General features: G+C 31.4%; 1 protein-coding gene across 7 annotated transcripts in view; it reads right to left on the bottom strand.

The window, feature by feature from the left end:
• Nucleotides 1–15,207, bottom strand: part of LOC408822 — a 698,419-nt gene that overhangs the window by 28,433 nt on the left and 654,779 nt on the right. For all 7 annotated transcript variants that reach the window (XM_026440819.1, XM_026440818.1, XM_026440820.1 and 4 more), the window contains 2 exons: nucleotides 10,609–10,890; nucleotides 636–750 (listed from right to left, as the gene is read on the bottom strand). In XM_026440819.1, the coding sequence (XP_026296604.1) occupies nucleotides 636–750; nucleotides 10,609–10,890 (397 nt within the window). The remainder of the gene's footprint in view (nucleotides 1–635; nucleotides 751–10,608; nucleotides 10,891–15,207) is intronic.

Here is a 15,207-nt window from a genome sequence, read left to right as displayed (position 1 = left end):
CGAGAGTGTGTACAGAGCAGTTCAGCGACAGATTCTCTGTAACCAGATGTCACGTTAGGATCCTGAATGTGTCTAAGAGAAAGTTAACGTAACTCGACAGTTAATATAACTCGGTATGTTTCTTATGATTATAGTTCGCGAAATGTTAAGAAGATAGAGCGAGGGAGAAACAGAGAGAGAAAGAGAGAGAGAGGGAAACATAAGGATCAGTAAGGAAGATAGACGTAATCTAACCGAGATACGTTTCAAAGCACATAAATCATCGAGTGTATTCCTATTTCAAAGGAATATATTCCTTGAATTTCGATGTTGTTTAATGTTATATTAATTGATTATTTGATGAATAACGTTTTGATCTAAAAATATAATTAATTTATCGTACTTGATCCGTATTTATTTTTTTAAGTCTTGAAATTTGATAATTATCGTTTAAATTATATTTTTGTTAATCTGTGCGATGCAAGTTAATAATTATATAATATTATTTAGAATTTCATCTGGCCATCTTTTAACAAATTTCTTTAACCCACTTTAAATGAGATTTATTCAATTTCGATCACATTTAAAGTTTTAATTTCTTGATGACACGAGAGCTGATAAGTGATAAATGTTTTAAAATCTCCAACACAACTTACCAGTCGTTCTTTTCTGTATAATTTTTTCTTCAATGAGCGCTCTAACGCTGACAGACGCGGTTTGTAAAGGCGGACCGACAACCTCTTTCTTCTCGCTTTTCTTGTTCTCAGCATCCTGGAATAATTAAAAAAAATCACGTGTTTAGTCCCATTATCCCATGAAAAAATTAACTTCAATTTTTAGAAACAAAGAGACTTTAATATATTTTAATACAATTAAAAATTTGGTTATTCATTAATCGATGAATTAATATTTTAATTTCTTTCTTTCTTTGTAACAAAATACAATGAATAATTCACCAATCGATAACGAATCAATTTCGATCTCTCTCGTCAAATATCGTCAGAAGAACTCTGGCCAGTCATTGGAGGACAATGCTTGATTGCGTAACACGATCCTACTTGACCTGATAGTTATATAGCTCGTTGAATCGTTCGGGATCTAATTTTAGGTAATTCAGGTTAACTGTGGATTTAGAATGTTAGATTTAAGTAGAGTAAGAGAAAGGAAGGAAGAAAGAAGAATGGATCAATGGAAAAGAGGAAATATAATCCAACGGGAGAGTAGTAACATAAAAAAGGAAGAGGGTAGGAAAAGGAAAAGGGGTGCTAGTGGAATGAGATTGAAGAGATCAGGGCGGATTATAAAAGAGAGAAGATAAAAATGTCAGAAATGAAGAAGAACTAAAAAGAGAAAAGAAAATGACAGGAAGGAAGTGGAACTGGCGAATAGTGGAGCCCATTATTGGGCTCTCTTCTCTTCTTATTCGAAAATTCTTTATCCCTTTACAATTAGTTTTTGAACTGTAAATAGTTGTATGATCAAAAAGTGTTTTGGATAAATTAAACATGGAAATAATTGATTTTAGCTAAAAGAGAATGCTTTCTAGAGCATGTAATTTTATTAGAAATATTTGTAATCTTTCAATATTCAGAAATATTGAAACAAATTGATTTTACAATCAGTATTAAAATATCTTGATTAACATTCCAATCTTTCATATTGCTCAAGATTATTTTTAAATGATTATAGCTATAACATTAAAAGAATTATATATTTCATTATCAATTTTTGATTATACTTCAAATAAGATAAATATAAAAGAAAATACATTTGTATATATTAACAATAAATTATTGCAAAACCAAACAATTTATACAGTAATATAAATTTAAAATTTTTCAAATTTTCATTCATTTATTCTTCTCCAATAAAATCACAAGTTCACAATTCTTTATTTCTTATTTGTATTGAAAAACTTCAATATACTAAAATTGAATATATAATATACATTTTTCTTCAACATTTTTCTTTTTTAAAGCTAAATTAAAAAAAAAAAAATAGAAAACATTTCACGATTCTTTTTCTTCTTCAAAAACCCTGTCGAATCGGTATATCGCTCGCAACAAATCTTGGAAAACGCATCTCGAAATCTACACGTCAAATATTCCCCACGCGGCCAATAACCCAGGCCTCGTCCATCACTGGCGGCGACCAGTTAATCGGAAACGCGTCCCCCCGATTAGATACTTCGATCGGTTATACGACTGGTCCGTTTCGTAGATTAGTGGCCCCGACGAAACGAAGGGTTAATTGTGCCAGTCCTTGGGACGCGCCGCCACGGCAATTAGCATACGTCCGTGTCTCGGACGTGCATATATCTTCGTCCTGTTTCACGCGGCTCCCTTCGAGGAACCATGCATCACCGTGCGATGTGCGTGGCTCAGCGTCGTCATCTTGATGAAACCTTAATGGCGAGGGAGGGAGGAGGATGGAAAGGGCGAGGATCGTCATCGTGCTTCTTAATTTCCTATACGTTACTCGAATGTGCGATCGTATTTCTGGATTTCATTTCCTTTGTATGAGATGTGATATCGATTGATATCGATAATTTCGTCATTTCGAATTCACTCTTTTTCTTTGTTGTAACGCGACTTGTTAAGGCCAATTACAGGATGAGCTGATTCGTCGCCGGTAGTGTTGGGTATGTACCGCGTGCGAGTCGTTTGAACAAATGAAATCGAAGCAAATGTATTGAATGTTGGATAATGTGATTGGCCAGTATTTTTAATAACTCATTAAAGATGAATTTTTTCTTTACCAAAAGTTACAAATTATGCAAATCAATGAACCTAATTATAGAGCATATAATGTATTAAGAATTATTAAACGTTATTTATGATATGGAATAAATATTTTACATTTGCTGACATTACATTTGAGTAAATCGTACATATTTATATATTTATATAGATATCGTTGGATATTGTTAATCTGAACTTTGTTCATATATTCCTCTGCTTGCTAATCGACAGGTTATATTGTATATTCATTTTACTAATCTTTCGAGTCTCAATTCAAGAGGTAACGTTTCCTCGAAATTTTGAATTCTTTTTTTTTTTTTTTAAATCATCCATACATAACACGTTATTATGTATGTACATATATAGTCACTTACATGTATATCACCTGCCGCGAAATTGAACTCTGTCTTTGACGTGGCGTACCACGCTCGGTTCATGAATATTGATCGGATGCTGTTAATACGCGGAATTGATTGCGGAACGTTCACTGGTTCCGTCTCATCAATTCGATCCGTGTCGATTCCAGCCTCGAACGCGAGTTCTCTTGTCTACCGTAATGTACACACGTTCGATTTTTTTTTTTTTTCACTCTTTTTTCCCCCTATTTTTTTCTCTTTTTTCCCTTTTTTCCCCTCTTTTTTTTTTTCGCTTTCCCCTATGAAATGAGCATGAAATGTGCTTCGTTGTGTCTACGCGTAAATAGCGAGTTCGAGGAACTCTCTTGTTTTCCATTTTTTTAATCTTTATTTCCTATCTTCCGTCTCTTTTTCTTTCTTTTTTTTTTACGTGTTCTTTCTTTTCCGAATATTTCGTCGTTCTAGAATTCTAGAGGAAAGGGTTAAGAGAGTAGATTGATTTTATGGAATATCGAGTTTCGAGCTTGTACAAATTTTTGGTATATATATTTTTTTATGACGTGGTTTCATCATGAAATTCAAATTTTTTTATTTATTCGAATAATAAAATAATATGGATTTCGATTAAAAGTATGATTGAATTCTTGTGGAATATTAATTTTATTTATGTATGTATGCAATTAAATTTATGTAAAATAGAAAGGAGAAATGAAAAAATTATTTTATTAATTTATATATACTTATTCCTTGCTTCTTTTTTCAGCCTCCTTTTTCAAATATGCTGCTATTTATAGATAGTTTATATATTTTTTTTTTATTATATTAAAACTTTATTGAATTAACAACGATTACATACAACAAACAGAATATAAATTTAAACAATTTTATTATTTTCGTTTTTAAAAGAAAAAATGAAGCAAAAGATTAAATTTATGTAAAATTTACTGTCGTAATTGCATATCATGTATATTTCTCGAATAATTTGATATTCATATCGCTCGTTTAATTGTGAAATTCAGATTTCGCGTTTAAATGAATTCTTCTTCTTCTTCTTTTTTTTTTTTTACGAACACAATATAATATATTCATAATTTAAATTTATCAATGATCTAAAAGAACTACACACGGTATCAATTGAATATTTTTATCCGATTCTTAAACGACGATATGAAATTCCTTTTCCATCCATATATTATTATTATTATTAATTATTATCATTATTGATTAAAATAAACGTTTCATATTCGTAACAACATTCTCATTGCTGTTTAATTAAAAATGTGGTCGAACGTTAAAAGAATTTCAATACGAATAGTATCGGAACGCCGGTATATAATGGGACCTTGGGATTTTTGGTTTAATAATGAAAGAGCAGATACATAGATGATCGAAGGAATTTCACGAATTTTTCTTGAATTCACAACATTTCCAACGTATTGAAGATATATAAATAAAAGAAAAAAGAAAAAAAAGAAAAATTAAATTTATTATTTTCACCATTGCGAAAAGGGAAATATAACCGATTACCGCCTCCTCTTCTCTCATAATGAATTCGCCTTTAATCTCAACTATAATAAATTATCTCCGATATTATCATTGCTAACTATATACCAATTATTCCCAATTTATTTCATAAATCGCTTTTAATTTTCCAACGGAAAAGTTAAATAGGATAATTAATTAACGTTGAAACGAAAGCACGGTATTACGTACTTTGACACGTGTATTTAGGATTATGAAAGATATCGATTATCAAGCTTCGCTAATTTTAATACACTCGGTTATTGCGTTCACTATGAATTAAAATTAAATCTCTTATATTCTCTCTCTCAATGAAATTGTAACGATTATTTTCTCTTTTTTGCTTCGGCAATACACACATTTGTACAATGTTTGAATCGAATTATAATTTTTATAATTAATTAATCGTGGAATTTTTATTAAATTTTACTTCTTTCAATTTTCAATTTTTTTGCTTAACTAACTTATATATGAAAAATATTGCATCGTACAAAGAATTTCGAAATTTTATATCGACATAATTAATTAATAATTGACATATTTATTGTCGATCTTGGTAATAATTTCTCTTGGTATTATAGGTTAAACATTCCATCACAAATCTGTGCAATTAATTTCATCCAGAAGAATTCATGAGAATATAAATAGAAACATATTCCTTTAATTATTCGTCCACAATTTATTAAAATTCTAGAAAAAGAAATAATGAACATATAAATAAATACAAATAAATTTAAATATATCGTAACACGTGTAAAATACCATTCACAAATTCCTGCGAATAAATTTATAATCAATTCATAAAGGTACCATTATCCGTTGCATGCACTGTCACTTTCGATAAATTGAAAAATTAACGAAAATAAATTCGCACGACAAGCAAAAATAATTTCATTTGATCGTTGGAAGTTGGAAAAATTTCATCGATCAACAGTTAATTTCCTTTCAACCTCTCCAAGACAAATCGACCAAATTTATTCGAGGATTATGGCCACTCGTTGGGCAGTTGATGCATCGTGCACCCTGGAAACCTGGGCGCAAAAATATTCAACCCTGGGCGGAGCCAACTCTTGTATTACTTAAAAGTCCCCCCCCGTGAATCCCTTAATCCCGTTCACGATGTCCGCTCGACAAAACTTTAAACCGCTCTTCGCCCGACAATTTCCACGCGGAGGATTTCGGATGCTGCCGCGCACATATTCCCCGCGATTTTCCACGGAGGAGGAAATACCATCCGGATACGTTCCACTCCCGAATGGAACGCGCCTCCGATCCGGATTCACGTGAAATGAAAAACCATCGAAACTGCTTAATAATTCTCGATAGTCGCCATCCTGTTCTCGTTCCCTCGAAAGCATCGATTTTCGATCGAATCTGTATATGGCCGAGTATGTATGATTTGAATTGAAATCTGATTGTTCCGAAAAAGATGAATAGGGATGATTATTGTTTGAAACGAAGAATGAAATTATTTTTAATTGTTAAAAATATTCTTGGAATATTCCACGATTATATAATCTATTAACGATCTACGTCTTTTTTCTGGAAATGGAAGAGAAGATTCTTCATTCGAGAATCATATCCATCATTTATCCGGAGTTGGGAATTAATGACGCGAGAGAGACGGAGATAATAAATCGAAATTTCTTTACACGAACTCGAGAGCCAAGTTGTATCACGATAAACGAGAAAGTTCTCGAAAGTGCTAGTTCTAACGAGTTTCTACTTATCGATCGAAGATTACTATTTTCAAAGTTATTTAAAATTTTCCCAATTTCAAGAGTTTTTGATTCCCGATGGAAATTTCAGTTCTTAAATGCGAAATTCCACGACTGTCTTGTATTATATTTTTCTTTATTATTATCGTATTACTTTAAATCCTCGCGATAAACGAAGGAAGAAAAATATGCTTCTTATTTTTGACATTGATCGATGTACACATTATTCGACAATAATCGAAATTCAACTTCTTATAATAATTATATATTAATCTAGGAATTTTATTATGAGATTTAATATTAATTAGCCTAATCCTAATGACAGTAAAAAAAAAAAAAATTCTATAAGTATTCATTGAACGATGATGTTATTCGAATTCATTATTAATGCAAAAAGTGTGACTAGAAGTATAATAAATCAATGATATTTAAAATTTACGAAGAAAATAAATAATTAATTTTATAAATTAATTAATTACTTATTAAGTAATAGTATACAAATTTATATACATGAATATTTTATCAAAATATTTCTTTTATCAGCTATATTACTTTTAGTTTAGATATAATATAATTTATATTAATTTTTAAATGCAATTTAAATGCTATAAAGAATTAACTAATATCCAATTTATTGATTTAATTAATACCATAAAATTCAAAATTTCATGTGCTTAGATACTAAAATAAATTAATAGTATTTATCGACAGGGTATAAACCTGTTAGCTTCATTTACCTTATTATATAATATTTTAATTTAGGAGGGGAAAGTTTATTTATTAAATTAAGTTTAATTACTTTTATATTGAAGATATAATGTTTTTTTTTTAAACTACATAATTTGTTATAGAACAATTCGTCGATCCATTTACCCAATCCAATAGCAACCAAGAACCACCTTCACCCATGGTGCTCGCATGGCAACCCATTAAACGGGGAGCGAACATTCACGTGGCCGGTACAAATACATCTAACTGCACTCACGCCTTCCCTCTCCCTCCCCCACCTCCCCGCCCGTGAACCATGAACGTTCACCCCGTGTCCCCGAAGCGTGGACCTGTGACGCTCGTGATCGTGAACACGGCTCGCATAAAGGTGGCCGCCACGGGCATGAATATGAATGTATGTATACACAGATCAAAATGAATGGAGGCGGGTGGACGAGAAGGATGGATGGATGGATGGATGGATGGATGGATGGATGGATGGATGGATGGATGGTGGGATGCTCGCGTGGATTGGGCGCGTGCATACACGGAGGCGAGTTGTGGCGAGTTGAAAACTCGGGTGCAGCTTGAAACGAGAGCCAGACCCCCCTCCCTCTCCGGTTGAAAACCTCCCGACGGTAACCGGTTCAGATTCAATCTACATAATGGAGAAAGCTCGAGACAATGTTTGCACAACCCTCCCCCGGTGGCCGTGCCGCCACCCCAATCTTTCCACCCGCCATCGTGGCAGGAGCAAAGAGCCTGTTAATGGGTTCATTTGGATTCGATCATCGCCTTACCCTTCTCTTCCTCCATCCTTTTATTCTCGTTCGATCTTTTGCTCTAAGGTTTGTCTAAGCTTGTTGGATAGATCGATTCCTTTTTCTTTTTTTTTTTTTTTTTTTTTTTAGAGGGGAGGAATGCGATCGAGGATTGAATTGATGGAGAGGCGGTGTTATGAGGAGCGAGAAGGGTATTTTTTTTATTTTTGTATTTAGTTTCTCTAGTTTTATTATCTATTACACACGTTCGTTCTCGGTGTTTCTCTCCTGTGTGTGCAAGGAGCAAAAATAGAAAGTCGTGAAACTTGCGCGAATAATGTATTCAGTGTGCGCATGCAGAACATTCTAAAATACATTTCTAAAAATGTAATCTTTTTAAATTTAAAGCACGTACAAATGCTATCTTGAAAAGTAGAACATAACGTTAACGTAAACTGTTTTATTTAAATCGTTTGTGATTTAAACGTTAAAGTATTTTATTGTGGATAATATTTTAATTTGTTAATGTTCAAATTTTTCTTTTTTGTGGCAAATAATGAGTTATATAAATAATAAGAAAGAAAATTCAGAAAGACTTAATTTGCAACATTTTAAATATTCCAATGAATCATTAAGTTATCTTTGCTTCCTCGTATTTTCATTATCTGAATTAATTTACCAGTCGTGTAGCTCCATATAATTTTTACCTAAAAAATCCTAAAATTTAAATTTAAAAATTCCATAATCGACGAAGCTTTTTTCGAAAAACGTATAATTTTCGCTATTCCTCGTACAAATTTACCATTTGAAACCTTTTTTCTTCGTTTCTCGCGATCCATCTGCGAGAGATAATCGTACAGAGATAGGAAAAAGAGAGAAGGAATCAGGAATGAAATCTTCAAGAGAGGTCTGCTCGATTCCATGTTTTTCTTTCTCCTTTCTTTCTGAACGGAGAGAATCTGAACGGAGAGAAAGGTTCTTAATAAGGTCAAGAAAGAGGGGCAGGCAGGTTGCAGTCGTTGGAATAGAAAGATCAGCAATTCTCTAGGTTTCTTCCTTCCTTCTCTTTGATTCGTCGCCTTTCTCCTCGTTGATTAAAAATGTCTTAACGAACGGTGTGTCATTTATAGAGAAAGGGAGCTCGTCTTCCCAAGTTTTCCTCTTCTCCGTTCCGATAGAGATGAGATTTAACATGGAAATGTTTATTGTCCTCGATAAAGATCGCGGGTGGATCAAACGTTTAAATATTTCCTATTCATACATTCCATTACGAAATATTGTAAAAAATGATTTTGGAATTAAAACGAGAACGAGAATGTCAAAAGTTAGTTTTTAAAATTATTATATTTTTCCTTACTAATTCTTCTCTTCTCAGAAAAAAAAATAAAATTTAATTCAAATACTCTTTCAGATAATTGTAGAGAATAATTTTCTTCATTCGATTTATAAGGTTTAAGATATTAACTGGTCGCGTAATATAGTGATTTAATTAGCATATTAATAGATAGAAGGAAGAAATAAAATCGATACAATGGAACATCCGTCGAAATTCTAAATTTATCATCTTCCTCCTCCTCGATCATTTTTGAAAATTAAATATGCATTCGATAACTGTGCTATTAGCATATTCGATTCACGGGGATATAATGTTATAATTAATAAAAAATTCTGCTTGAAAATTTTCCTCTCGAAAGAGAGAGACAATTTTTTTTTTCATCCCCAACGATTATTATCGTCTCGTGCACGAAGAAGCGAAGAAAAGAGCGTATATAACGTAACCGGTCGAGATTTTCACGAAAATCACCGGTTGATTGCATTTCGGTCGGCGAGATTTCCATGAAATCACCAACTGATTACAAGAAGCTCTCCGCGCGAGTTTCTGGGATTGCGAATTCATATGGTAATGCAGGTGAACCTTGCACGTTTCCCCGTAGCCTTTGGTAAACTTCATGAAATTCTTCTTGAAAATTCAATCCTATCCCTTCCCTCCCCCTCCTCCTCCCTCCCCCTTCGCGAGGATGAAACGCGGTTCGTGAAAGAGGTAAGCAAAGCCGGATTCCGTATAATTTTCATCTCGAGACCGTCTCGAGGAGAATTGATGAAGCAAGCGAAACAAATGCAGGACTAGAATTAACGATTCTCTGAATGACCTTATCTTTACCATTCTTTCATATTCTTCTTTCTTTCTCTCGTTTCACGAGGGTAACGATAAAAAATGAATTTTCACGGTTTCCTTGAAAGAGTAATAATAATTCTTCTGAAGAATGATTATTTGTATTTTTTAATTTTCTATAAGAAATTACAATATCTGTACGATGGAATATCTGTTGTATAATTTGATTCGATTAATTTAATTCATAAGTAAATCATAATACGTAGAAAAGAAGAGGAAAATTATTTTTTAATAAATAACCAAATTCAATTCTAATCTTACAAGGAAATTTTAAGTTGAAGTTAGTTAAAGTTTTCACATAATTTTTATTGGATAAATTGTAATTGTTTATTCAAAAAAATTGAATTAAAAAAAAATCATTTTATAAAACATCAAATATTGGATATCTTTCTGTTGTTCTTGTAGACAAATCTTTCAATATTGTATTGCTAATTTATATCAATGATTTTGTATAGAATACAATAGTAAAAGATAAATTTATTTGTAATTATCAATTGTCAAAAGTAACCAAATTTCCTAATGATTTAAAAATGATATAAAAACAATTAGAAAGAATTTTCAATTTTATTCTCTTTGATACGATGAACACTCTTTCCAATATAATGATAGAAAAACGAATATTGGGAAAATTCGAAAGCTTGATTAGCTTACCTTTTTGAAGTAACCGCCATGGAGTCTCATGTGGCCATTTAGCGCCGGTATATTTTTGAATTTTCGATGGCACAAATTGCACTCGACCGGTTTCGGTTCGGTCTGCGACTTGTTGGACGCTGTCACAGTGCCAGGGGATGCCGAATTTCCCGGCGACGGGCTGCTTTTCCCCACATTTCCACCTCCTGGCGAATTAGCCTGTGGCTGTTGTTGCTGATGCTGTTGTTGCGGTTGCTGTTGTTGCTGTTGCTGTGCTTGCTGCTGTGCTTGCTGTTGCTGTTGCTGAAAAAAAATAAATAACGTCTATTAATTTTTTGTTTATACAAATATCTCTGTAATATGTTAAACAATAATTAAACTTTTGACATTTTTTTAATTATTTTTTAAAAAATAGAGATATAATTTAAGAGATACGTATAAGGATTCTTCTTGTAAGTTTTAAAACGAAAAGATTTTGTATATACATTTAATAAATGGAATTGTTATTATTATTAGCTAGAAAATAAATTTTTGTAACATTATTATTCATTCTCATGAAATTGTTACTGGAGCATCGACTGTTTTAATTACATATCTAATTGATATAATAATTAAAGTGATAGAACAAGATTCTTTTGCAAATCTTTTTTTACGATCATTCATTCATGTAAAGAGACTTTTAACACGATATTTAATTTCGTATCACAAAGGGATCTTTCGCCTAACAAAGTTCAAAGGGAAGAACGAAGGATTCTTTTCACACCTGTGCTTCGACAATTAATGAAAAACATCTCGCGACTCAAGGATCCTTTCCTCCCTTGAAGCTTTGAAGCATTTTAAGCGCTTTTAAAGATGCGATTACCATGGAATTAAATATTCAATTCCGATCTTCTCGATCAATTATTGTCATTATCAACAACTACGATTATACAGTTTTATTTCCCTCTTCCCTGTTTTATTGGATCCTTTCTTGAATTAATTAAAATACTTTTTGATAGAGGAAACCTTGGTTAGAAATGAAGATGTAGATAAATTAAACGTTATATTTTGATTAATATTTTTCAAGTTTGAAATATAAAATATGATATTTCTTTCTTTCTTTCTTTTTTTTTGAGCGTATAGAATTCAAGTAGAATAAGAGTACAATTGATCAGACACGATTGTGTAAAATAAAACAGCAATCAAACATAATACAACCTCGTATGAATATAATTTTATTTAACATCATAACAACGTACTTCTAAATAATAAAATCAATTAACATTTCCTGTACTTTGTAAAATAATAATAAAAGTTTTTCAAAATTATACACATTACAAAAATTATTTATATTAATAAAAAGTTCTATCTTCTGTATATTCGAACAAAAAAAAGACCAGTTTCGAATTTTCGTTTCAAATGTTAAGCCGAAAGGTGTATTTTTCCTTTTTAATGTGAAACGAGTTCCATCCATATTTGCATCGAACCACCTCAATTAAGGGTCTAAAACAGCCGCTATGATTGGGTCTCGATCAGACAGAAGGTCGCGCTCAAACGAAAATTAATCTTCATTTAATTCCACTGTAATTCCGGGCGGCGTTAATTCTCGCCACGCCTGTGACCCCCCACCGAGGCTGATTGATTCCGAAAGTGGACGCTGGTTTCATTAACTGACGAATTAGCGCGACGAATTTGAAACGATCGATTTCGCTCGTTGAAGCGGGAACAAGCCGAGCCGATTCACACCGGCATGAACAGCCACGATCCAAACTCGTGTCCCAAGTTGAATATCACTTGAATTCCGCGACAAGGGACAATTAAAATTTGTGACGATCGTTTTCTAATTATTCTTCTTATATTTTTGATCTCACGAATCCTCCAAAAAATAAATTATTGATTTTTAAAAATTTACTTTTTGGAATTTTTCTACACTAGGAATTTCGAAGCTATATTTATTATTGTTTAATGAATATTTATCATTAATTTAATAATTAAGTGTACCTTTTTTCTGAGAGAAAAATTTCTATTATTGAAGTATGTACTTTTCCATAAGAATTAATTTTCTAAATGTATTTTTCTATAATTGACTATTCAAATTTCATTCGAATCTGTAAAAACTTTGAATCTACAAAGAATTTCTCATCGAAAAAATGATTATATTTTAAATATTTAAAAATCTAGGGGGATTATTTCTGTAATAGTAATTCATGAAATGTTAATTTTGCATAAATATTCGAAGTCTGTTTATCGTATAAATGACTAAGCTTTATCTTAACGCTAGTAAACCGAGCTTTAAACACAGAGGGGACAGAGGAGGTCAGAGTTTGCGTGTTTGTACGGATTTTCGAGAATTCTGTCGGTGTGGATACCATACGGTGGCAAGAAGAACGGTCACAAGCTCATAGGTATTCTGAAAACGATCTCGATGCTGCGATAAATCGCGGCGCATCCAGTCGTCCACCGTGCGATTTCAGAGCACGCGTGCAGTTTAAACTGAAGTATTGTTCGAGTTTTCTCGAACGAACATCGAAGCCGTATTACGAAATCGAGCACAATGAAAATTTATCAGTAATGTTGAAAGATTAAAAAATTCTTAACGCTCAAATGAACAAAATTTTGAATAATGAATCGAATTTAAGATCAAATCTCAAAATTATCCATTAGTTAATTTGTTCATTTTATTTACATTAAGAAATGTAAAATTTATATTTATATTAAAATAAATGTCTTAATTACATGAAAATGAAAATTCTTTATAAGTATAAAGGATGTTACAATTTTTGTTTCATTCAAAATTATTAATATGATAATATTAAGAAAATGTTTTAGATAAAAATCGAATGTTTTCAAAGACTAAAAATATTACATGATATTTTTTAAATTTTTTCTGATCAAAAGGATATCTATTATCAACTTTGTTTCTTAAAATAAAATTATATATCTTTTAATACACTTAATAATAGCTTATTATTTCTTGTATAAAAATATTAAAATACTTATACATATATTAATAAAAATTAATTGTGTAAGTTGAAATATCTCAAGTTAAAATTCTTCTCAATGTATTTTTTCAAATTTATTTATATCTAAGACTAAAAATATTACGTGATATAAATTTTTTGTGGTCAAAAGGATATCTATTATCAACTTTGTTTTTTAAAATAAAATTATATATTTTTTAATACACTAATAGCTTATCATTTCTTGTACAAAAGTATTAAAATACTTATATACATATATTAATAAAAATTAATTGTGTAAGTTAAAATATCTCAAAAAATTAAAATTCTTCTCGATTTCTATTTTTTCAAATTTATTTACATCTATTATTTTGTATCTACTTTTGTAAAATTTCTATCTACTATTTTCATTCTATAATATATGCATGAAAAAATACATACATAGTCTTAGCCAAGAAAATTACGCCATTCGTGACTCGTTTTTTCACGAGAATTGACGAATATATTATATATATATATATATATATTTAGATCGTAAGAAGAATGATATAAGTACACTACACGGATTCCACGTTCCAAGGATGGTATCAGCGCTGGCAAAGGGTTTCGAGGACTTCTCTTTCGGGTCACATCTCGAGTATCGTTCTCGATGTCGTGAGTATCGGTTAAAGCAACGCGCGATCCTCGTTCTTTCGTTACTTAAGAGAACGTACTTCTCTCTGAACAGAGTACGAGCGAAGAAAAACTGTTAAAAGGAGAGGCAGGGACGCCTCTTTGCCTGATCCGATGATGGTTAATTAATCGCGCAATTATGGCGCTGATCCTCCACTCTGAAGAAGGTTAATGAAGAAGATTCTTTCCCTCTTGTCACGATGACAAGATTTTTTGCGTTTCTATTTTACAAGCTGAAGTGAAGTATCGTTGAACGTGAAACGTTTTGCTTTTTATCGTTCGCTTAAACGTTTGGCGATTTAAAGAGTTGATGATACATGGAAAACTGATTTGAATTTATATGCTTCGAAGATGTTTTGTAATTATACGAAAGATATTTTTGGAAAATATAATTAAATATATTCATTTAAACTAGGATAATGTTTCGATTTAAATCAATTGTATTTAATAAATTTTGCAGTTTAATGCAAATTAATTGACAAATTGGTAAAAAATATTATATTGTCCATTCTATATTTGAATCTATCATTATTACATTATTTTTCTTAAATAAATAAGGAATAATTATTTTATTTTGCTTTTTAATAAAATCTAAATAAGTTGGATTTATTTTTGCTATCTTTTTAATTAATTAGATAATGATGTAAACGATGGAACGATATTTTGGAAATAGTTTTATTTATTTCGTGTTCATTTTTCAAGAAGAAAAGAATTTTAAAGTTCTAAAGGAACATATTCTTGAATGAAAATATTAGTTCAGACATGATGGTTAACGTTGCGATTACAACAAATTGGTACGTCAAAGTGAACAAGTTAGGGATCTGTTAAAGGACTCGCCAGAACTTGGTAAACTAACGAACTCTACGCGAATTAGAACTTGGAACTTCGTAATGTTTGAACTCGCTAAAGTATACGTACCTTTGAAGTCGATTCGATGTTCGACTCATTTAAAACTTCCTTCGTTAAAGAATGGCAATATCTACCTTCAATTTGTGACTCGTTGAATTTT

The sequence above is a fragment of the Apis mellifera genome, linkage group LG5 (genome assembly GCF_003254395.2).
Source record: "Apis mellifera strain DH4 linkage group LG5, Amel_HAv3.1, whole genome shotgun sequence".
NCBI classification, from domain to species: domain Eukaryota; kingdom Metazoa; phylum Arthropoda; class Insecta; order Hymenoptera; family Apidae; genus Apis; species Apis mellifera.
Note: the sequence above shows the minus strand (reverse complement) of the source record. Positions and strands in the feature narration are given on the sequence as shown.